The sequence below is a fragment of the Periophthalmus magnuspinnatus genome, chromosome 19, assembly GCF_009829125.3.
Source record: "Periophthalmus magnuspinnatus isolate fPerMag1 chromosome 19, fPerMag1.2.pri, whole genome shotgun sequence".
In the NCBI taxonomy this organism is placed as follows: domain Eukaryota; kingdom Metazoa; phylum Chordata; class Actinopteri; order Gobiiformes; family Gobiidae; genus Periophthalmus; species Periophthalmus magnuspinnatus.
In genome coordinates, this window is record NC_047144.1 from 10323758 (window position 1) to 10349925 (window position 26168).

Below are 26168 nucleotides of genomic sequence, written 5' to 3' on the forward strand. Positions count from 1 at the left end.
ATATAGCAATTCTACTGCTATGACTGCTCCCATTAGTGCTACTACCATAACCCAGCATATTCACTCCACTCCTGCTCCAAAAACCAAAGATCCTTGACATACAAAAAACAACTTCAAGTCCAACAGTTTATGCTCAACAGTTACACTAAATACATAATGATTTGGACTATGCAAAGGTGACGTTAGCCTCCTATTAGTGTCTAAACCTAAAACTCACGCTCACCCTTCGATAGCAGGGTGATATTTGGGCTCTTGTTCCTCGTTTGACCTTTAGCAAGCAGAAGAGAAACTTTCTTGAGAAATCCAATACGATGCTAGGTACGGGTCTGGCTAATTTGTGTGTCTCGCTCTTGCCACACTTTCACGACCTCTCTTCCTCTGCCCCCCCTCACCAAAGAGGAATCGATCTGCTTATCTCCGCAGATCAAAGGCCCGCGCCGCCCGTTGTACATTTAGCCCGGACCGGATCCTCCCACATCATGTCTAAATATTAATGATAATAAAGTCTCACACCCTTCCCTGTGTCAGGCAATTACAGCCAACATTGATCCTGGGCTCCCCGCTCCAATTAGAAGGCCACGCTCGTAATGCGTCCTGAAACATCAAAGCATAACAGCCATTGATCCGCTCCTGGATCTTAACATTTACCGTTAGAAGACGAAGGGGCCCGGGATGAGGTAAGGCGGTGGGGGAAGCGATATTCTGACTTGGAGAGCAAGGAGAAGGAGGAAAATAAATCATTTTATCCAAGCGGTCAGGTAAAGGATGTGTGAAGACTCAAAGGTAAGGCTCAATAATAATGGACCATCTGACGGTTTACGTGCCATCTCCTGTCCACAAAGGCTTTCTTCTTCTTCTTTTTCTTCTTCATCAACAAAACACAGCCTTTCTGTACAATATTTAACATATCCAAAAGTTAAAACAGCAACTTTTACTTCCACTTAGGTGAGAGGAGGGATCACTCTGAGACAGATTATTTCAGTATTGTTCATAAAAGGTGTGTAAAAATATTGCCGTGCCAATAAAGCACAAAGTGACAATGAAGGTTGGATCGGACTGTTTGGAGGGGCTGTAGACACGTCCATTAGCCTCCCATGGTGGCTATGGCTACACAAATAGTAGTAAATAAAGCACAAAATTGTGCAGCGACCTTCGGTTTCACAAGAAGTGCTATGTCAAACTAATAAATTATCTTGTCTTTGACTCCATCTCATACTTCATTTAAAAATGTTGACATAATGCTTTAATCTGGATTGAACTGCATGAAAACATTTTAGGAGAAATAATAACCGCTTTTGCTAATTCTGTCCGTTTTAAACTATTACCCAACAGTTCGACATTGAGGTCCTGGGCTAAATATGAACAATAATTACAGTGTCATTAACATGTAATTAGAGCCAGGTCTGATATTCATCCCGATAAACCCTGTTGTCTGCTGGCTGTGGGGAAAGCCAAGGGAAAAGGCTCCAGTGAAACACGAGCTAAGCCATCCCCTCCCACATGTATGTCCTTAAGCCAACCAGCTCTGACTGTTGACCTCTCTGACACCTCAAAGTTTGTGGACAAGAAAACATTTTCAAAACACTGTACACAGCCCTGCAAACAATAGCCTACTTTACCGGCCAGACAGAGACAGCGGCTGGGGCAAAATTTGACCTGATGGTGAGTCAATAGACAGCGACACGTCACCGAAAGCGCGGGGACATTCCTAGCACAAATGAAGCTCAACAATTGCACCGTTGACACCATTATTTGACAGAGCTTGTTATGTGGTGTCCCTCTGTCCCGGATTGATAGCTCAGAGAGTCCCCGGCCAGGGCCACGACCTCACTGCCCGCCTTTGTGAGCCTGATGCTGGGAAGGATTGTCCATTGCTCTGCCCCACAATGCCACTCTTCATCACATCATAATGCACTGAGACGCTGTGCAACAGGAATGCAATCGCAGTTGTTCTGTCTACCTACAATTAATGGACTAACCGTGACTTGGCATCTTAAGGGGACATTGTCTGTAGTGATCTTAACAGAGATTTATCAGTAATGGTCTATAATTGACGAAATAACAAGATACAATGTCATTTTAACGAGGGTCAGGACTCACAAACTTCATTTCTTTTAATTGTCTTGTCAAATTTGTATAAAATATAAATATATGTATGTTTTTTTAATCTTGGATGAGGTGGTTATAAAAGACCATTTTAAACCAATAGTGGGACTTTGTTAGACAGTTTTAGAAAAAGTGTAAACAGTCAAACCATATGACTTTAGCAACTGCCTATTTCAATTTAGCCTGGTCTAATAAAAACATTATCATTTGGCGCACAAAAGTCTATAAATAACAACACAATCTTTTAGTGAAAACAGATTTAACCTAGCCATGATTAGCCAAAACCCAAGCCTTCTTTTAGTATATTTTATGCATGATAGTTTCCTCTGCTGCTCCGCTGTTCTTTGCCTGTGGTGTCCCTCACTATTATACGCTCTGCTCAGATGGCGCTTTTCTTCCACTGTCCCTCCGTCTTTACCAACAATGTAATTAAAGAATGGTGAAAGGAAAGCAGTGTTTAGAAATGGTTTATGGCAAAAATGTCCCAAAATGCTGTACCGCAGGGAAACCTTGTAGATGAAAATGTCTTGAAGGCTGCATTTGAACTAAACATAAGCATAAACAGAAGGGTCGGAGAGGTCAGATCCAGTGAATTTGATTTAATAGAACAGCTGTGATAGGAAACATTTGCTGTAGGATTGATATTAGGCTTTTCACATGTGTGTTAGTCCGTGATGCGTTCAGGTCAGATGGGGAAAATGAACACTGGCGGGCTGCACAAACATGCTGGGAAAGTGACACCAGGATGCTAGGCCAAGACTTCAATGTCCTCACAACTTCCCTTAAACACTAAAGCTATGTTGGCCCTGGCGCCATCTGAATATGGGACGGGGGTTCAAGTTTACACAATGGCTGACAGGATGTAACCGAGTGACCCAGCAAACAGGCGGAAAATAAACTAAAGGTGCCCCATATTTGGAGACATTTCAACAGACTTAAGTTGTTTGTATAGATGTTAGTTCCACAGCTGATGAGCAATACTGGAGCCTGCTCCATGAATATGGGCTGTACAAAGAGATCAAATTCTTTCTAATGTTTTTAATAATGAGAAATGACAAAAATCTTACAATACAAACACGAGTCACACTTTTCAATTTCGTGAATAAAAAGGAAACCGCCAACACATTTTAAACCAAAAACAAATAAATAAAATGGCCAGTGCGTGCATTAGTTTAAGCTGAGGGGTGGCTAGGCTGATGTTGACCCTAGGGTGCTGTCTCCACACAGACGTGTAGATGCTGGGTGTGGGGGGACTTGGTTCCAGCTGGCAGCAGGCCTGGTCTAGCACCAGGGTGCTCAGCCAACAGTTTGGTTCCTCTGTCAGAAAGCCCTCCACGGCCTGGTCCTCCACAGACCACTGGATGCCAGTCTGCCTGGCTGGTGCAGGCCAAACATGCCCCAGTCAGCGGGCCAAAGGGCCAACAGAGAGGCTGCCAGCTGGGCCAGCACTTCACGGCCGAGCACCACTCTCCAAACAAACAGGGCTTTGGGCCGCCAGCCCACAAGGCAACATGGAACCTGTCATTAGCAGCAGTGCATGGCTGGTTCACTCCCCAAACCGCGCCAGGGCACAAATGTGGATTGCACTTGACTCAAGCTTTCTCAGCCAAACTATTTTATTGGATTTTAAAGCCCACTTTATGAGAAACCATAAATACATTCAACTTTACACATGCTTTTACACATGAATAATATTAACTTAACTGGATTTCAATAGCCCATGACAACATACAAATGTTCTTATAAGCAGACTTTAAAACAATACAAACCAGATGTATGAAAAGTGGATGTTGTGTTGCCAAAATATGTCTCAAGATTAACTACATACCGTCTAATTACACAACATCTAGGAACCTCGTATTTGCACTAAAAATGGACACAGTGGACATTGGACCATAGGAGGGTTTCTCCAGCGATCAAATAGCTCCAGGCTTCTGTGGTACAAGTCCTTCACTTTGGCTACAAGACACTGAGGTTTGAGGCATCTGTTGTATAGAGCAGATTTTTAACCTTGCACAATTATTCAAAGGGAGGGAGGAGTTGGGATTCCACAACTGACCATTTATGTGACTGGAATGCAGCACATATTTGGGGACACACAAACAGAACAAAAATCAACAGTAAATATGAAAACAACAAATAATCATATCAACACAATAGAGTTTTTAAAATTATTTTGAGAGACATTGTAAAAAATATTTATTGTGTTAACACTTCAAAGAAAACTGGCCCAGAACCGCTGGATTTTCTAAAATATTTTCTAGTTATGTTGGTTAGTGGGGGTTTCTGGTCCAAACTGGGTCAAACACATCATGACATTTCAGAGTCCTGTTCCAACTATACAAAGTATGTTTTTCTTTATTTATTTTGTGGTGAAAACAACAGTAAAAGCCGTGACAACTCCTCTATATGGTACTGTGACAGGGACCCTCTTGAAGGCTTGAGGCTCCGAACGCCTCAGCTTACACACATTTAGGCTGGGTTTATAGTGGTGCCCACAGTGATAAAGGGGACCTTTTATGCCATCAACAGAGTAACAGTGGGATGCCTTTGTTTTCATTGCACCATCCTGGGCTGGGAGAGAATGAGATACAGACCTACACAGTCTATGAGTGATGGCATAGAAGAAAATATTAAAAGGAAAAAACACAAGTCAGAATTCAGTATTTGTTAATATTTTAGGCTTTTGCTCCCTGTCAAAGAGAGATCTAAAGAGCAACAACAATTGAAAGAACCACCATGATGCAAACAGCACTTAGACAGATGATGTTGCTTGCTTTGTTGTTAATAAAATACATATTGTCTTTCTTATTGACTTAACATTATTTCACTGTATTGACGAATGCAATAAATGTGTATCTTTAACTGCAGTATATGACACTCACAAGTAGAATATGGCAAAGATGAGACTTAAATTAGAGCTGACTGGAAGTGCAAGAAGGTATGTAAGAGCAAAGATTCTGAACAGTAGCCATTTTCTCCTGGCACACTGAAGAGCCCAGAGCGAGTTATCACGACGGAGGGATCCCGTGGCCATGTATGGAGTGATGGAGGACTGCTTGGCGTGCACAAGTAGGCAGAGCGTCTATTACAGTTACGGATACGGGGAACAAAATAGGCCTGTTTTTCTCTCTGACAAACGCTGCCATCCACTAATGTAGAGGCATTCAACAGTGCATTCTCCCAGTCAGCTGTTGCGTATATGCCCCAGAAGTATGCACAATGGCTTATGGGAGGGAACAACAGTCAGGGAAGAGACAATGTGATAGGTTCTAATTGCTTCAAAATGTCCCCGAAGAAGACCCCCTATTATCTATTTAAATGGGCTGATAATGCACGGCAGGAGGAGAGGGGTGAGGGGAGGGAGAGGGGGACGACCCAGGCAGAGGAAGGAGCTATCCTCTGCGCTGCTGTCGCCTCATTATTTTCCGTCTTGACGGACGCCCGCGCTCAACCCCTGGATGAATGGCCCTGTGCTGAATAAGTTATCGTCAGACACACAAAGAAGAGAGCGCTGCACAAACAACAGCAGCCATGCAAGCGCAGGAATCTCTTCTTTCCCCCTCTCCTCTTCCTCCTTCTCCTCCTGCTCCGTTCCAGTCTTCCTCCTCCTTTTCTTCCTCCTCCTCCTGCTGCTCTTCCTCCTCCACCTCCTCTTTCTTCTCCTCTTGCTCCATCAGAAACAGCAGCCTTTCTTGCTCCCAGCAGACGAAAGCAGGCCCTGCCACAGACTGAGAGCTCACCTGTAATTTCTACAGAAGCTCACAGCAGGAGGCAGAGAAAACCGGAGCGGATGTAGTACAATGAAAGGAACGGAAGGAACAGGCCGCTGTGTGTTTGCTAAAGACATATAGACTCTAGCCTTATTCCTCCATTTTGTTTCATCTGTCGCTTTTGTTTGTGTAGCTCCTCAATAAAGACAGGGACCTCCTTAGGACAGAATCTTCAGATGTGTGAGAAGGCTTTTTGTTCTCCAGACAAGGCCCTCAGCAGGATCATCCAAAACAGTTTATCTGATGTTTAATTTGTTCCTCTTGCTCTTGTTTGGACTCAAGATGTTGCTATCAAACAGATCACCTCTATATGATCCTCTGAAGGGTTAGTTGGCTGCAGCGTTAAATAGTGGATACATTTGGCTAATTGACCAATTTAAGGGCTACTCTACCGATGGTGCTGATCTTTGCGGGTGCCAATCAAAAGTAGTAGCAGAAGTTTTGGACAGGGGCGCACCTCTCCATCTGTGACGGGAGAATCAGAGGGTGCCGTGGCCCCGACAGCACGGAGACGGCAGATCAAACATGGCGGGTACTCTTCGGTGACACCTGCAGCCACTTCAAGGCGCGGCAGCCCTCCTGATCTCCAGTCATCTCGTCAGAACGACAGTCTGTCAGGAGCTAAAGAAGAGGGAAAAACCACGCGCTATCACCGAAGACGATATGAAGGAGGCTCAACATAACGCCAGCTCAATGTCACAAGTTGACCCTGTACTATTGAAAAGAATTACTTTTTGTACTAAACCAAAAGTTTCAATTCATGCTTCCTCTGTCACTTTTACACATGCTAAAGGGGCACTATGTAAGTTTTATGGTGGAGAGACCGTTTGTTTCCATGAAGATGTTATTACAAGGCCTAGAATGTCCCTCAGCATGGCATTTTACTGTATGTATCTCCAAAGAAACAAACAAGCGGCGCACAAGCCAAGTTACAGGTCAGAACTGTGGACCGTTTACCCCGCTCACATCATAATTACATGCTTCTCAAGGTATTTTTTTTTCGCACTATAGCCTGTAATTGAATAAATGCAAGATGGATACGTTCAATGTCATTCTGTGAAACATTCTAGGCAAATTATTGGCATCTCCATGGAGACTAGCAGGTGGTGACCCCGCGGCCAGAAAAGTTACATTGTTCACCTTTAAAATCGGTGGAATTTCAGCAGCGTCAGAGCAGTAATAATTATGATTCAACAATGTCCTGACCTATCCAAAACAAAAGCGTTCCTGTGCGGTTGAAACAGAGGCAAGCAGATATGTAGGGGTAGAAGAAGGGAGCTTTGGCAGCCAGTTAAGCGAGTCAATCCTCAACAGACAAATGCATCCCTTATATAAAACAACAACGCGTCTTTGCCCCTGTCAACAACCCCAGTCCCTGCAGCCCGGTCTATTTTGTTTGTGTGTGTGTCTGTGTCTTTCTATGCTGTAAAAAAAAAAACGGTCCAATCAGCAGTCTCTAATGGGCGAGGTGGTGGAGGAGAGGAGCAGACGGTGATGTGAGGAGGTTTTGGGGGGCTTCTTGTTTGGCTCTGGAGAGGTGAGTAATAAGGCTGAGGCGCAACCTGTCACTGTACCACCAGAGGCCGCCTGTAGCAGCTCGCACACACAAACATGCATGAAGAAGTCCCAACAGGGGAAAACATTGGGGTCTAGTAAAATTATGTTGTTAATGCGCCGAATGTTAACATGGTATCGGTTTCAGAGTGATTGAAAATTAGCAGCACTGTCATAGCAATTGGCAATCTATAACAGGAAGCTGAAACCTATGAAAAAATATATAGAATTTAACACTAACTTAAAAAAAAAACAGGCTTATCATTTGTGGATTTTCATGATACATTATTTCTGAATACATAATTATACACAAAACTGCCACCCCTATCTAGAATCCAAAACTATAATTAAGTTAAAATAAATTCTAGGCATTAGACTAGTTTCTACTTTTGGAAAATTTGATCTTTTCTGTTGCGCATAACACATTTCATTCCATTATATGCAAGCTAGTTATTCCCACCCTTTGACCCTACAAAGCCTTATGTCTCATGGATTTAATATAAGTACTGTGGTCAAAGCTATGACACTTGTTGCCTCACAAAACGCTCTCTATCAAAAATGAATCAAAACGCCAAAAGGTGGAGATAAAATAAGATCTTTACAAAGCTGAACGAGAGACGAGCAGTGAAGCACGAGTGATGCCTGCTTTACTCTGACGCCAGAAAACAAATAAAGTGGACACAAAAACAGTACTTCAATGGAGAAGGTGATCTCGGCCCAGGAGAGGACTGACCCAGAGGGGGGGTGGTTGTGTGTGGGGCGAAGTGAGGGGGAGAGGGGGGTGCTGATGCCAGTCTGAACAAATGGCTAAGCAAAGGGAATATGTTTAAATGTAGCGGATGGAGTTACAGAAGCAGCAACATGGAGATCAGAGAGGTCTGGACCCACTGGGAGTGATCGACTCCTCCCGGGACCAAAAGCTCGAGCAGAGCAGAGGCTACTGTAGTAAGTTCAGCACGCAATTTTGTCTTCTAAAATAAAGTTCTGTTGTTGTCATGTTATGATGAATACTTAACAAGGAGAATTTAGAAGGTACTGAGGACATGCTTGATCTCTTTAAATGTGTTTTATATTTGTGTAAAATGCTTTCATTTACAAGAGAGATGTTAGACTATTAAGAGTTTTGTGGATTTCTCAGTTGCATAATCTGGAATAGAACTAAAGCACAAAAACATCCACTTCAATGGCGTTTGTTCATTGAACTTTGAAACTAACGGTTTATTAAAAATCATACAAATGACAGTGCTCATGTTGAATTGGCCAGTATTGACAAGCGTGTTGCACTTTTTGCCTCTGATGGTCCCTGCTCCTTCACACTGATCTCTTAATCAGTGTCCAGAGTGCGGAGCTCTTGTGAAGACGGGCCGTCCTGCCGCTGCCCGTCACTCCTCTGCCATGAATATGGAGCTGTTCTGTGGCTGGGAGCTTGCTTATGTTTTCTGTCTGATATCTAGGCCCCATTCCCATTTCAAAGAGAGGTCCACCCGGGGCCTTGACTTTTTGATCTGCCTGGCGACTGAGTCGACCACCTGCATGTGGGATCAGCTGCCAGTGCGCAGACAAGCCCTCTGCTTCAAAATATACATCCTCCCCCTTCGTCCTGCGCTTCATTGCCCTTCACGCTGCCCCCTCCCTCCTCACGGCTGCCCCGGCCCCAGTGGTCCTAACTGGGGCTGGGGCTGCATCCCATTCCCAACCGGTGAAGCGCAAAGGCCGGGATGCTTGAGATGTTCAACGGACAGCACGAGGAGAATGATACTGCAAGAGCCAGGCTGTGTTTAAGACCGCTGTGTCCAGGTAGATACACAGACCTGTGACCCATGTCCACCAGTTAACAAGAGGTTATTACAGTAACACAGATGAACACAGATTACCTGCTTATTATTGGACTAGACACTGGCCACCGTAGGGCAGTCTGACATACTCAGTAATCTGGCATCCATTTGGCCCTCTCTCACATCATCTAAAAACCTTTGAGCTTGATAATTTTACGTAGAATATTTGCTTAACCTGACCTTTTTACCATTTTATGCGTTGTTGTTGTTATTGTTGGTTAATTCACAAACTTCACAAATGATTGAATAAAAAATACAGCAGAGGAACGTGATGTTACATTATGGGGCAAGTGTAAATCATAAACGACCTAATGACAGTGGTTCAAATGAGATCAGACATGTGAATCCCATATAAGACAGCCCTGTGTCTCAGTAGGTTTGCTGTGGCTGTCATGGTATAATTAAAACCCAGAGGTTTTAAAACTCACACTACTGAATTAAAAATTAACCAGCAGTGGACCAGTTCACTCTCCCAAACTACACCACTGACATTCATCTGAAGATATATACAGTAGATATTTGACAAAGACCTACAAGATCTTAATTTTCTCAGCAACCAAACAGTTTTCCTCTACTAATTACCTGGGAGGTCATTGACGAGTTTCACAGGCAGATTTGCAGACAAACTCATTTTCAAACAAAGCAACAGTTATTTCAGGTGTGTCTCTTCCCAGCAGTGAGAGCATTTCACAAAGTCGCTGAGTTAATTGGCTTTCTTGAACCATGACAGAGAGCTAATAAGTGTCTAATTGTTTCTCAGCTGGGTTCATGTCCGACCGACCAGAATGAACCTAGCCTAAAAGTGCAGGTTAAAACTGAACTAAGCCAAGAATACGAAACGTTAGCAGGTTAATATTACACCCAACTCAAAAGAAAGGTCAGCGTGAAGTGCTCATCTGTCTTCTTAGTTTTAGTTTTACAACCATCAAGCATGACGGTACATTTGAGATTACAAACTCAAGAGAATCGAAAATATAACTCAGTTGATTGCTCCCTTTTCTTCCAGCAATAGAGAAGAAAATTACCTTCTCTAAAACTTGAAGTGACATCCAGTCCATGGGTTTCAGTGTGATGTAACTCTAGCACCGTTGTCATAGCAATTAACCAAAAGTTCTCAATATGTTGCCAATGAACAGGAAGCTGAAATCCCTGAATATTTTGTGTTCATGTGACGTCACAACATTCTGAAGAGCCAATATTTTGAAACTGATCTGTGAGGCAGGCACGTTTTCACCTGGTTTATGGTCTGTAATACTCTCATAAAACAAGAACTGACACTAAGATACATTATTGGTATTAAAAAGAGGCAAAATTATTGAAACACACATGATTGTCTACCAGATCAATATGGTACAAACTTCTGTGTGATATAATGTTTTAATTACAACCTGTTCTGATATCTGATAAAAAACTTAACACTTATAATTTTTTTCTGTCTTTCACACAGGAACATAGAGAAGTAGACTGATACGAAACTAAACCTTAAGAAGCTTCAGAATGATACAGCTTGTGACAAGGACCTAGACAAATGTTCTTTGTTTTGATGGTAAATCTATCATTTGTATCTCTACAGCCATGTCTATTCAAGCAAAGATCTATAAATATATTAAAACAAATTGAAGATGGCAAACCTCTACCCATATATTTCCACAATGGAGCGACCTAACTACACCACAATTGCTCAAACAACACACAATTAATCAATCGGCAGAAAGACTTGAGGGGGCATGTAATGAAACGAATGACCAAAATGATGAAAAATGGCTTTAAACAGGGCTCAGAGTAAGATATCACTGAACCTTCCTGAACTCTCTCTCTCTATTCTGTAGCTAAACGACTCTAGATTTGACATTTGCAGCTCACAACCTCACAACAAAACACTATTCTTTTATTCAAATGGAAAAAAGGGTCAAAAAAAAAAAGGAAAAAAAAAAGCGCTTTTGGTTGCGTGTGTGAGTTTGGTGGGGGTATACTGTGCTTCTCCTGTCAAGCAGAAAGCCAAAAGGACCCCCTCCCCACTTTTGGAAACCCCTCATAAATCCTGATTTGAGCCGGAGAGGTAGCGCGTTTGGCTAGCAACGAGGGGAGTGTCGGGTAGGGCCGTTTTAAAATGCTACGTCTGATTAAGTCTTCCCATTAGGTGACAGCTGAACTTTAACATTAATATGATAATATTGAAATAAGAGTGTGTTATTTACTGGGGAGGGGGCGAGGAGGAGGGGGCGGGGACAGTGATGAATGGGCCCGGGACAGCTCAGGATGACATGCCGAGCTCGTAATCAGACTTGACAAAATGGGAGACATATGCAGAAATATTGGTTACAGTCGGCATCACAGCCCTCCTCTGGCCCGCTACCCATCTCAAGTAACGGCCGTCCAACCCGCAAATTGCCCCCGTGCACTCAAGCATCCATTTCAATTGGCACTTCCTTCCAGACCGCGGGATTTTTACATTTACTCCGTGTCATTTACATATTACTCTTAATCAAAATCCGCAGTGGGCGACGAGGAAGGAGGAAAAAAAACAATAATAAAAAGACAAGAAAGAGGAAGAGGAGAGACGAAAGCGTGGCGTCACGGTTCAGGGCCAGGCTCACAGGGACTTTATGAAATGGAGATGTGACAAGATATTACAGAGTGCAGAGTGTGTTAGAGGATGGCTGGATAACATAATGCTGCTGCTATTGAAATATCGGGCAGACTTTTTCTTGCTTTTTGTGAGTGAACTTCTAAAACAAAGGCACAAAGAATGAGAGAGAAGAGAGAAATAATCTGTTTTTTGCTGCGTCTGTCCAAATCTTACTGGTATAATCAGCTGAGAGAATTGACATTGTGGAGTGTCAGTAATAAATTATGAAAACATATTGCAAAATTTCCATTATAAAAAAAATTTCCGTTATACTTACGAGTGCCATACCTGATTTTTACTGTCTTAAAAACATAAAAAACAGAACTCGGACATTTAAATCGTCTGCAGCGTTCCAAAGTTATTCCTCACTTACCTTATGCATTCCAAGCATCCTACTGATTCAAAAAGATGAGTTTATAAGCTTTTCACAACTGTCAGAGGCTAGATAGTGTTTTGCCATTACAGTAAAGCAACAACTAACATGCTAACCACGCAAATCAAGTACAGGACTTTAAGTACACGTGTAATGATATTTTCTTAAACATTACTGAGATGTAAAAGTTCTACAACCACGCATCTAAAGAGTGTAAGTGCTATATGTGCCTTTCTCACTACAGAAAATTTTGATCGGTTTGCAGGTTAGGAAAAAGAAATGCCCACTTTCAGTTTCTTGTATCAATAATAAATCGACAGATACCAGTCTGAATAATTGATCTCTACTGTATATCCCTCCTGAAAGTCTTGAATTGAGAAGATTCACCCAAAAATGTACACAAATGTAAAACAAAACTATGTTGAAGTGTCTTGAGTTTGCAGAAGCACTCATGCAGAGGAAGTGGTCCAAACACAGAAGTGGGGAAAGAGGCACCCTACCTGGCTCTTACCTTCTGAGCATGCCCGTCAGGATACGAGAACTCTTCCCCAGGTTCGCATCGGTTTCTCTCAGCTGGAACAAAGCACAGAAAAAAGTCCTTGGTCTGAATCTTAAACGAATCATCATTCTTTAAAGACAGACATTCATTATTTTTCAAACCGCAATTAAACTCAACACCTCTAAGGCAATGTACAATGTTCAGACAATTTACACTCTCTTTAGTTATTCTTTGAATAGACTTTTCAGTTCCATGGCATTGCCAATAACCAATGCCTGCTTTATAAAACCAGTGGCTTCTGACATTTTTAAACAAAGCCCAAGCTCAGAAACAGGAGTGCCAAGGTCCTTCCCTCTGGCGTCCATTACAAGCTCAGGGAGTCCTTGGAGCAGCACTTGAAATAAGCATCGCACCCATTCAAAGGTAATATTTTATTTTCCAGCATTCTTTCTCTCTCTGCTTTCACTTGTGCTTTTGTGATGGAGGAAAGTGCTGACGAGGCGCGGGGTGAGGTGCGATAGACGTCTACCCGTTAGTCGCATTTTTAGGGAACGATGCGAGTTTGGGCGAAGAAAGTTTCCCTCTAGAGTCACTTAGCACTGCCACAGAAGTGTTAATGAAGTAACCTAATATACAACTGAGAAACACAGACCACTGAAATCAGCTGCTTTTTAGCTTTGAAAAGTACAATATTGTTAAACTATTTACTAATAATATTTCATCCAGTCTCCATTTTCAGCTTTTTAAGGAAATACATTTTATTTTACAAAGGAATATTCAGTATCAGTATTTGTTGTGATTAAAAGGTGAAGGGTACCTCTCCACAATAGAAAAAAATATTACTTATAGAAATGACAGATGTCTAATGCCATACTGTGGAAGATTCTAGACTTCCTTCTCCCAGATAAGTTATAGTGCACCTTTAAGTACTGATACCAACTGATTACAGTCAGTGAAAAATTGGAGGAAATGGGACTTTAACAATAATAATATCTGATAAGTTTAAAGTAGTAACTTCACGTCTCATACTGTATATTCACACTGCACTACTGTACACTGGCCCTACAGCCTTCCTCAGTTCCACTTCTCTCTCCTCTTCCTCCCCTCTGGCGGTGGGCGCTGCAGTAGCACAGGTTGCGAGAGCCAAAGATCCATGTGGTCTGGGGTGAGGAGGTGGGGGTCCCAGGGTTTGGACCCTCTGGCAAAGACAACAAGTCCTGCAGAGGAGGCCTGATGTCTGCCTCTGCTCACAGCTCTGTACCCCAGACGACTCGCCTAAAATACATCCCTCTGAATCATTCCTTCTTTTCATTTGCCCCTCTCCTCTGCCTCCATGCTCCCACCGCCTGCTTAACCCAAAAAGGGAGCGACTGGAGTTGGAGCCATTTTAGTGTGATTAAAGCTGAACCTGTTGAGTCTGTTAAAGCTATAGAAAGCAAGAGAAATGGCAACATAGAAATATCTTCTACAGTATTTTCAACTGATGTCCGAATGTACAAATGTCTTTATGTTCGTATAAAGACACTGCAGTATACACCTTACCGTACATCAAACAATTATGTCTTGATACTTCAATTTCAGGTAAAATCATGTAACTTGTACTGCACTTTTAGTATCTCAAATGTGTTTCTGCAGTAGTCTGAAGCTACAACTACTGGCTACTGTAAAAAAAAGTTAATACCATCTGCAGTTTCACTTTTGTTTAGGTTTTATACCATATATTGTTAGCATTTACACTCAGGTTTAGTGAAAACGTGTATTAAAAAGTGTTAATATGGACATAGCCATTACACTGGATGTTTAAAGCCTAATTTGCAACATGTGGCCATCAGGGTTTAAGTTAAGGTTGTGCAATTCTAAATCAAATCAAGCCTCAAAGTTTTAAACAGTCAGCGATTAGCTTCAGACTCTTTAATTAATTAGATTTTTTTGTGTATTCAATTCCAGTGACTAAAATCCTCATTTGTGAAATTACTATTGAAAGCAATATTGATTTGTTTTTATACTGGAAAATGTTTGTGACTTTTCTGACAAATCATCAGATTAGGTTCACTTCAGTCTTGCTTTTTGCAGTACTTGTATGTACTCATGTATGCACTGTTCCAATTCAATTTGAGCCATTATCAGTAGAGCCTGACCCCTCTAAAACGATAACTGTTGTGTGTCTTTTAAGATTGGGGTCATGAGCCCTGGACATTAGCTGTTTAGAGGTGTTTAGAGTTTCAGTTCTATACCTCAGAGAAAATTGCTTTGACCGTCTGAATCTATCTAACTGTGTCATAAGCATCACAACAGGACAGACGCCCGCAGAGCTATATATAAAACAACAGCTTTACATTCTTAAATTAAAGTTTAAGTCAGAAAATGTGTTCATTGTGTAAACTGTCCCTGCCTTTTATATGGAATTTCAACTTCTCAACATTCTTTCCTTCTTCCCAAACTGACACTGCGATAAATACTTCCCAGAGGTACTATCCCAAACCACGTAATATTAGATAAACCCATTAAATAGCCTCTCTTGCCCTCTAAGCTAACACTATATGTGCTTATAAAGACTCCAGGGCAGAAGAGGAGAGGTAAAAGCGGCTCGCCTGCGCCTCCTCACTGTGTGCCGTTTTGAAAGGAGACGTTTGATTTGCTTTGAAATCGCCCAGTGCCATGTTGTGATCTTTAAGCATTCTGCGTGGAACCTCATCCTCTTTCTGCCTCTGTCTACCTGTCTGTCCGGGACGCGAGAAGGGAGGGGCAGCGGTCAGGGTTTGGGGGCTGAATAGGAAAATGGAAACTGGACTACTGCTGAGTGGGCCTGTCATGATAACTCATTTTAAAGTGTAAAATGTATACTGCTACAGAAAACAACACGATAAATGATCATATTGAAACTACTTTGTGCCACTGACTTGCGTTTTTTTCTGACAAGTAATAAAAAAATCTGTTTCTGAAATAGCAGAATCAAACACTTTCGTTGATAGTTAGCGTCAAGAATTCAGCCATAGATTTGCATTAAGAGTTCAAATCTTACAGTACAGCAAAAACGAGCAAAACTGTCCTTGGTTGTGCAAATAAAATGTATACATGATAAATACCGTGCCCCTAAAAATACTGCTCCAGCTTTCATATACTGAATGATAAGTGGATTTATGAAAGAAGTACTGCAGAGAAGATGAGTTGACTCCAGGTGAAGATGATGGTAGCAGTGAAATGCGTAGGACGGCTTCACTCCTGAATCACTCTCTATAAATAATAACACAGCTGCTTAAATAACATTTTGCTGACACATTTGTTTGTGTGTAAGTTTGTACATTGCTTGCGTACACAGCTAGCATAGCGTTACATTTCAGACCGCATTTTAGCACCTGGCTGGTCTGTCATACACTTGTGAGACAACTGTTCCTGGACATGACGACAGGAAGGTGGCTGCGGTTATAAACTCCTCTTTGTCCCATTTCATTTTGTAGTATTGATACTTTTCAAATGAGCACAACACTATCATTGAAATCAGGTTAAAAGTTTTATCAGTGTCTTTAAAAATCAAATTGGTCTTACGGCGTCTTGCAATGACATGATGCAAACAAACAGGAAGTAGCATTACAGCTTAACGTGGACCCATTGTTTACTCCGAACACAGAGTTAGATTTCAGTCCACATTTTAGCACCTGTCTGGTCTGTCAGACACTTGTGAGCAGAACTGTTGGTGGAGACTGGGATGGGCAGGTTGCTGTGGTTACTCACCCTCTCCCTGGCTCTCTGGATCTTCTCACGGTCGCTGTGCAGGTTGGACAAGATCTCCTGACCCACTTGTTCTGGAAAACACAAACAGGTGCATTGAGAAACAGACATGGACATTTTATAGGGATATTTGGTTCAAAATAAGAACATACGTAGTTCTCTTATTTTAAAATCGAGTTGGTCTAAAATAAGAACTAGCCATATAAATAATATTAATAGTATTTGGCTACTCCCTTATAGAATCACAGTAGAATGATGTTAAATTACCCATATCCCATTTGCAACCAGTCACACAGACACAATTAAAACAAATCTAACTCAGAGATTAGTGGAGTAGGTGAAGTGTCTTGCTCGAGGACAACAATTCAAAAGTCAAATGTCAATATGAAGACTTTGAATGTAGTTTTAAGGTTCACTCGTAGTGTAATCCTCGCCATCATGTCTTTTTCAGTTCCCTATACCGTCACGTATCAATTTGCAGCCCTTTGTTCACAAACAGCACAGTTGACATACACATCGGTGACAGCAGCAGCACTATCGGAGTTAACCATTTCTCGAAGCTTCTTAAAACTGTGAAATAAATAGCCACAAAACAGCTGCACCTCTGGCCCGGTTTCCTGTGGCGTCCCTTCTGTCGATGCAATATTCATTAAGTCAGTCTTTTTAAACGCACTCGTCAGTTGAAGCTGTAAACACATTAGAAAACATACCAGCCCTGACAAGCTCATCATTGGTCACTGTCAATTTGCTGTCCCTTGGGTATTTGGAGACAAAACAAGAAATAACACCAGCAAGTAAAAATACAATATCAGAGCTTTTAAAAATGAGGGGAGCTCAGAATGAATTGGGTTAAAAAAAAAAAAAAAAAAAAGAAACCAAGTGAAGAATCTTTGCATGGATCAAAGAGGGGCTTTCAAGCGCACCAAACAAATCCGAAATAAACAACGTGCACGCTGACTGTATTACACTGCACAGGTGCGGTACACCAAAGGCCCACGTGCTGCTCAGACTGTTCAGGGACGCTACAGCTGCAGCTATACAAGAGGAGAGAGAGGGACAGGAACGGAGCAGAAAATACAAGAGCGAAAGGCCGTGTCAGATGATCCACTGCCGCACACTTACATTTATAGATCCAATTCACTCTCTAGCCAAGACTGGAAATGTAAATACAAACATTTTGAAAGCAATTAGACCATAACAGTTTTATGTATTTAAGAAGACAACGTAAATTCAAGATAATGTTATGCAATAGATCTTGAATTTATATAGGCCTGTAAGTTTAATAAGGTAAGAAACTAAAAAGTATGAGAACGAAAAGGGAATTGTCAGCATTTTCTGAACCGTTTGATATTTCACAGTGAGTCAGTTGGGTCTTTGCAGTATTAGTTTGTCCAATATATGCAGATTTTAATGGGATAAACACTTTCTGTTATAAATTGTATTCTTGTTTAAAAAAAAAATGGGTTAGGGGTAAATATATAATGATGAGACAGTATTTGGAAGGTCTTGGTTGAGGTTCAAGTACTGCAAGAACAAAGTGAATGGGCTGTAAATTAGAGCAGAAATAGCACTGTATGAAAACACTAGAAGTTGTTTTATTTTTAATCATTCTTTTAAATCTTTGTTCGTACTCCATATTCAAATTTATCACCAAAGCAACAACTGTGATAACAGAGTATTTCCAAACTCTCAGTGAATAACATTTTGTATATTACTTTGACATAATTTTGACACCTACTGCTTCCTCTGTTTCAGTACTTTTAGATACACTGTACATTACCCAACACTTAAATTCAAAAACATATATTCCACCATTATGTTCTCATCTTCCTCTTCTTGTCATTATATCCTCATCTTCACCTACGACAGTTGAAGGATCCCCAGATTAGAGAGAGCAGTCAGACAGTAACATGTGACAAATAGGGCAGATTAAAGGAGTGAGAGCAGGTATTAATAACAGTAAAACCCACCCTCCGCAGACCCCCCGCTGCCCCCCAGAGGCTGGAGGAGAGAGGAGACGTGGCATCTTGAGTTAAACAGACAAATAAACACGTCTATCTGTCTATGTCACAGCCAGGCTTTCTTTTAAATAAATGGCTGTGACAAGCGCTGGAGCAGCACATCGTTTTTGATGGGGAGTGCATTATTGGAAAAGGTTTGTAAAAAGGTGAAAAGATGGATGAGGAGGGGAGAAACACTGATGGATGGTGAGTACGGTAAGTTCTTTTAAGGACAGGCAAGTCGTTTTCAATACAGAAACGATCGCTACTTGTGAATTGTAATATTGACTAAAAAGGCTGGCTAGATTGAACTAATTAAATATTATTGCATTGCCAGGAATATTCCGCAGTATGGCATTAAACTTATCCATCCTGCAATTTTTCAAGTACGGATGTTTTTATAGCTAAAGATATACCTTGAAAAACATGCATTCAAGCTTTGAGCAAACTCGCCTCTCCGCAAATCTGGCAGGTAACGTTAATCTATGGAGACACTTGTTATTCTCCATGGAGATAGACGAGTTAAAAACATATTGAGGAACATTACAAGCAAAGCAGCAACATTTCCATGGGGACAAGAAAGTGGTTCTGGATTCATCGAAAGGTAAAATTAGATGCAGAAACACCCTTCCTCAGCATTTTTTGGTATTTTAAGTATTTTAACACTCACTTTAATCAATTCTGCTATTCTGTACCTATGGCCTCTCCAACCACCACCAACATATATTAAGACAAAAGATGTGCTAACTTAAAAGATTTACAAAATAATAAGATAATTGTAAAAATATATATATAGAGAGTATATATATGACATTATAAAATCTAGTTACTGAGGGATCATTGGTACACGCTCGTGGCATTTGAACTACACACGTAAACAACCAAAATGCTGCCATCACCAATTAAAGCAGGCGACTAAAAGCAGCAGTAACATTTGACAAATAGGGTTTATAATGGCGCCCAAAAAAGTGAAGGGAACAAATAGTTTGTTGGAGGCAAACTTTGGTGACGGCTTGTTAAGAATAAACATTTGGCTTGGTCGCGCGGTCATTAGGTCCATGTGTGCTGCTCCGACCCATCAGCGCCACAACTCCCCAGGGACTAGTGCTGCGTTTAGTGTCTTTATTATACATCCTCCGACATTACTCATTGTTTGGCACATATCTGCATTTCCATTCATCTTGTTTAAGCTCTGCTGTTCACTGGGGTGTGGAAAACTTTATTAGGACCTGGGAAAGAAAACTTGTTGAGTCTAGCATTAAAAACAAAAACAGCAGGCCTTTGTATGAAACCGCAATCGCAAAACTACAATAAACTCTTAATATGATGTCATGATTAAAACACTGCAATTAGCTGCGGGTGAAAATTTGCCACATCTTCAAACTGTTAAATCCCATTGATAAAGATGATGCAGGAGCAGAAATAATTAACTGTTAATGCCCTGACTTGTTGCTCGTTAGGGTGTTAAATATTCCCCTCCAGTTTAAACGCCTATTAACAATTAAAATGCGACTGGCCCCGAGGCCTTACTCTGACTCACTGGTTAAAGATCGGCGTCCCCAAAGGTCCTTTTAACAAGCACATTATTCCATTACATTAGACTCACACCAGCACAGCTACAGCCCAAGTCGGTCTGCAATGTACCAACATGTCCACATAGAGACTAACATTGCACACCTTGATTAGGATTAATTTGATGATGATTAAAACCTAGTAACAGTCACAGTAGAGCCCCATGTTCAAATGGTAAGACAGTACTTGGACTCCAGGTGTAAATAATACACTGCGCTCATTATGGAAAAGGCACACTCATTACAATAGTCTATAGCTTGCAATCTTTAAATGCACATGATTTGATGATTCAATTAATTACTCCAAGCTCATCTTTAAAAAAATCACAACAGATAACCTTTACTTTACAGTTAACCTCCCAACTACACAAACCAGACAAATTATGAGGTATCAGCAAGTGTCAGATTTATTTATTTACCCCTGAAAATTCTAACAACCAGCACAGACACAGGGCATATAAAAAGGTCTCATCTGGTCCAGGGCCTTTTTGCAGGGAGGCAGGAGTACTAACCACTATGCCACCATGCACAATAATCTGATATAGTACTGTTAAAGAAACACCAGTTATTGCCTGTCCCTGATCAATACACATACAGTAAGTCGTCATTCATAATTAAGTGAAACTTTAGACTTCATATAGTACCCGGTGTGGCCCGGGACAACACTACCCGGGAAGTAAACAATTCCTTTTTCAGACCCATACCTCCACAACCTTCAACTTTCTCTCCATTTAATTGGACACATCATGCATTTTACAAGAGCTGTGTCGGGCCAGCTACAAACCGTCCGAGACCTTTTCTCTTCTTCTCCTATGTCGGCTTTATTCCACTTTTTATTTTCCTGCGTTTGTCCCTGGAGCTGAAAGGGAACACGGCCTGGCTATGGTGTGCTCAGAGGCCCTGTTCTTTTCATTAAGCACTTTTTGAAGGTTACCACACACTTGTATCTTCAACAAACAGCAGCCAAAACTCCAGGGAAAACTAGGGGAAGTTAGCTAGAGCATTAGCTTTCTCTCTCCGCACTCTGCAGCATATGCCAGCGTCTCTCAGGTGAATAAAGTTGCCAGTCTTTGTACACTTCTGGAGGAGTTTCTTTCTTTTTTTTTTTTTCTAAGTCTACAAGTGCCTAGTGACACACTTTCATCACCTCCATCAAAGTTGTACCCGCGCTGGGACGTATTTGTAATGCTGAGCCCACAGGCCATGAGGCTAGCTCCTTCTCCATCAGAAATAAAGAGGTGCCAACTGCTAGGTCACAAGGGGGCGAGCGTGGCATCCAGGGGCCCGCCAAGTGTTATGACAGCTTCCTTATGATAACAACCAACTGTGTCGAATGTTAATCAGGAAAGTGACAGAAAGGAAAGAAAGATTGAGGGTTTGACAAAAAGAGTTGCATTAGCCTCGAAAAGTGAAATTTTGTGCAATCTTTGTTAAATATTGAAAGACTACACTGTACTGCAAAGTTATTCCAATTAGCATAGCATAGCTCTTATGTTTTATGTATTGCATTAATATCTTGTGTAACAGTGTCTTTTGGGCTACACAACCTGGTAATATCTGGCATCTGTTCAAATTGTATTTCTAATGAATTCAATCAACCCACAGCAAAATTATAAAACAGGTCTCTTGAATAATTTTGACTTTTGAAACAATAGAAAAACACTGGAATACATGTGTGGTATATTTGACTCTTCACTGTATTTTATATATGGTATATGCATAAACTCACCTCAATGACACATCAAATCCTGCATTTACTCAAAAAGACCAGACCTATAATAGCACAGTAATACAAGAAGCACAACACAGCGAAAAAATAAAGGTGCACTATGTAATTTTTCTGGATCACCCACCTGCTTGTCATTGATTGGAATGTTTCTCAGTATGGCCTAAAAATACGATTGACAAACGTGTCTTCTAACTGTAAGTGGAGGTCACCTCTCCGCAGATCTGACATGCAAGCTGGCCTGACGGTTCCACCTGCTCGTCTCCATGAGGATACAGAAGACACAAATTACCATATCTTGCCTATATTGTTTGATACAGATAAACTAAACGATCCAACTAAGATGACAAGACAAAGCAATAATATCTCAAAGGAGAAAAGCAAAAAAAGTGACATGGTGATTTAATTTTACGTCGTGAGCAGCAGTTTTCAACAATGAATTTGTTAAAAGTAATTCCCTCACACAGTGTTACTTGCATAATAGGATACATTTACAGGCAAGGCAACGTTTCAGGCCTTGATAGAGCTCAGTGTCAAAGTCCTCTATAATAGGTGTGATGTGGTACAGGTGCGTCCCGGCTCTTGCATGTGTATGAGTATAGCGCTGGGCAGTCAGGACACATTTCAGGGCCCTTTCTTCACCGCTCCAGCCTGTGTTTTATTCATCGGCTGCGCCCTGACCCCGCCGAGCTCCTGTTCTGACAAATCACTTCTGATTAAGACAGATCTCCGTTCGCCGACCACTCAAATCGCCCTATTCATCATTCCCGCACAAAATATCCCTCCTCCTTGCGCGCCTCGTTTGCCTGTCCGTCAGACCGGAGCAAGGCGCAAGAGAAATTTCCTCCTCTGTTTTAAATAGCTGATTACAGACAATTGGAGGACGGTGAGACGTAAGAGTGCCCTATGAGTGATAAAACACCAGTGTAATGGGTATAAATGACGGGGGCGTGTAGGGGAGCACATGGTAATAGAACTATTTGGTTAAAGCTGTAGCGGGTGGAGAGGACTGAACGCTGGATATGAGTTGACCCTTGTCTTTTCCCTTTACCTTAGCCTCAAAGTCAAGTTCTCACTAAAACAACTAATCATCAAAAAGGTCCAGTACAACTTCTATTACAGCGTTTCAGACGACATTACAACAGTCTATAGGGTGCGATTACTTAATACAGATTGGTGGCAGCTAAATTTAATATTGTTTAAATGTAGTGTTTTGATGAGGTTAAACAGTTGTGCATTTACTTTTTAGATATTTTATGACAAAGTACAATGTTATCAATAGGTAAAAAGTGGCTTTGAAAACGCACAGAACAAGTATTTGTATCTTTGTGGTATTTTTTTTTTATTAATTTATCTTTAGCGCCTTACTTGAGCAGCATTATAATTTAATTGCATGGTTGTTGTTTTTTTTTCAAATATAATGACTTTGTGAATAAAAGTTTATGAATCACAACACTTTACTGATCCCAAGTCAAAATGGAGCTAATTTGCAAATTCGCAAATAAATGTAGTAGTGTCAGTAATACATTTCCGTATCCATATGTTACAGTATAAACTTCTTCAGTACAGTACCTTAAAGCTTCCGTGCAAATAAGCTTACTGTAGACAGCTAGAAATCTATTGTGTTTAATAATTCTAACAAACCAGATTAAATTAACCTGAACGCCAACCCACGGGGGGCAGAGGGCCGTGGAGCAGGAGGAAGAGGAGGAAGAGGAGGGAGAGTGGAAAGTAAGGGTTTGTACCAGCAAATTGCCTGGACTTAATCAGCCAGTCTTACTGAAGCATCCAAATGAAAACTAATGGAGTTGGGAGCTGGCTCTGATTGGCCCCGTGTGCAACATTGTGCTGCCAGCAATGGTTCTTACGGAGTCTTCAATTAAAAAACAGGGAATTTCTACAGACGAGTGGTCAGCCTATACACCTATTCTAAGTGTAGCCCCATTGGTCAATCGTGACTTATTAATTCCATTCCCAGTTCTTGGAAAGTGATTTTTTTGTGTTGATTAAACTTTGTCAAATCGTAAAAAATGTATGAAGTCCAGAATTAAAACTCATACCCGAACGAGCTAATTTGTGAATGCATTATTCATCGTGCTGACATTTGTGACTCTCTATTGAGAAACAGGCCCATTGTACAATATAAAAATAATACTATACAAATAAAAACACTGGTAAAACCGAGATGGAGATGAATGTACTTTAGCCAAAAACTTAAATAATTAAATTAGCATTCAGTACATGTAAAAAGAATATGCCAAACTAAATGAGTTCTTTATAAATGGCAGAACAGTGATAAAGCCTGGAATAAAGAGGAAACATGTTTTCAGTTGTAAGAGAAAAAATAACAAATTCGAACTTTCTGAACTTTTAACACTGTGCAAAGGACGACTGGTAAAGCTGGGATCACCACAGTAGCTTCAGCTAGTCTCAAAATATAAGAATCCATAAAAAACTGGATTAACCCAAATATATATGGATTATGTCTATGTAATCCGTCACGTCCCCAGGTAGGTTTCATCGCAAAAGAAAAAAAAAAGGGTCAACTGTACAAAAGTTTTTTTGTTTTTTGTTTTGTGCCGTGAATGTGTTTCACCACTCATCCAAGTCGCTTCTTCAGTTCTGACAAGGTTCTGGTGTGTCACCCGTCTGAAGGATGACCCAACTACTGTAACTGTAACACACCCTGTAGTTAACAGTCTGAAGTACCTACTATTAGTGAAAACCATTAAAATACTAAGGTGTGGTTTTATTCTTTTAAAAAATGACTAAAACTTGACTTCAGTTCAGTACGCCCATAAAAACAAGATTGGCTGAACGAGTCACTCTCAAAATCTATATACCACCAGCCCCTCCCAACGCAGTAAGAAAAGTTTGCTAGTTTGTTGAAGACGGACTCACAGAGGGATGAACGGTCGAAGAAGGGAAAGAAGAAAGACAAAACTTGACGCTCATCGAATCGGGTCTTCAACAGTTTAGGCGCTAATCATTGCATTACTGTTGATTAAAGCCTTTTTACGCCTCTCATCACAAAGTTGACAGGCAGATCAAAGCTGCAAACACAAATTTCTTGCCTTTTAATTATCTTTACAACAGCACACCTCGGGCGCCTCATCTTTGCCTATCTCCTCCAACTCGCGAAACACTGCTAAAGTAGATCTAACGCACACCATCAGTTCATTATCCAATAACTGTGGGAGAGGAAAGGGGGGCATCCTTTTCTCTACACATTAGGAGTTAGTGAAAACCTGAAGGATGGCATGGCGTTTATTAGCATGTCCCGAATAGGTACGCCTTAATTACGTTTGTCAAAAATATCGAGGGTGGCGTCAGGCTCATTTGCATGTTTTGACAGGGCCTGTTGGGAGTCCGGATGCATTTCTTCTGGAGTATTTAGCACGTTTCAACACCTACTGATAATACCGCCAAAATGAATGAAGTGCGCTTTGTAGCAGTCGAAATCTGCATCAGTAAACATACACAGGCTGTCTAGACAATCTTGATCAATGCTCGGATCACCTCTTCTGTTCAAACTGACGAGATTGCAACTGTTTCTACCCAGCTGTTCCTTGTCAAATGCTTTGGACATGAAGAAAAGTACTTTTAGAAACAATTTGGCATCGGTGATACATTCTGACGATATAACAGATTGCAACTTGACTCATGATTCCCGTTTGAATATAAGAAAGCGCGCAGACCACTCCCACCCGTTCCCCCTATTAAAAGCTCATAAATGAATCCTTGTTACGTCGATGATATGTAAAAACAAGCAAAACAAACAAATAGTCTAAGGGGACACGGGATTGTCAGCAGCGATTTGGAGATGGAGGGAGAGGAGAGGGAAATGCGGGGCATAAAAGCGAGACTTCAAACATGCGCCCAATGGTAGACGCAGGCCATTAGATGCGGCTGCACTGACAGGATCTGACAGTTGGAGACACTTAAAGATTATTTTCTCTGAAAACTTTGAATTCATTAATAGTCATGAGGCGAGGATGAGGACCCCCGAAAAGAGCGAAGAGGGGAGAGGGCTGGGCACGCAACAGAGCAAGTGTTACACCAATCAGAAACAAGATGGAGGACAGGAACTAGTACAGGGAGGCTAGAATAGATTAGCAATGCTATTTTGGGGCATAACAGGGTCCTGTTTTGAAAGTAGGAAAAAAATACATAATTCAATTCACTGTTTCATAATCAATCAATTGAAGTTGAAAAGTTGTATAATAGTACTAGGAAACAATGCCCTTGTAATCAAAAATGCAATTCAATAACTTGTGTTCTGAATATGTGTTTGTGCTTGTGCCCTGCAAAACCTGGAGTAAAACTAACCATTACTAAAGTGTTATTAGGTCCTTCTGTGCAAGTACGTTTTG

General features: G+C 41.2%; 1 protein-coding gene across 2 annotated transcripts in view; it reads right to left on the reverse strand.

Annotated features, from left to right (window-relative positions):
• vti1a (vesicle transport through interaction with t-SNAREs 1A) overlaps positions 1-26168 on the reverse strand; it is a 99252-nt gene that overhangs the window by 19134 nt on the left and 53950 nt on the right. The window contains exons 6-7 of one of the 2 annotated variants that reach the window (XM_033984804.2): positions 16502-16572; positions 12782-12843 (exon numbers count right to left, since the gene is read on the reverse strand). In XM_033984804.2, coding sequence (XP_033840695.1) covers positions 12782-12843; positions 16502-16572 — 133 coding nt within the window. Of the gene's footprint in view, positions 1-12770; positions 12844-16501; positions 16573-26168 lie in introns of both variants that reach the window. The other variant, XM_033984806.2, reaches the window with a different exon arrangement.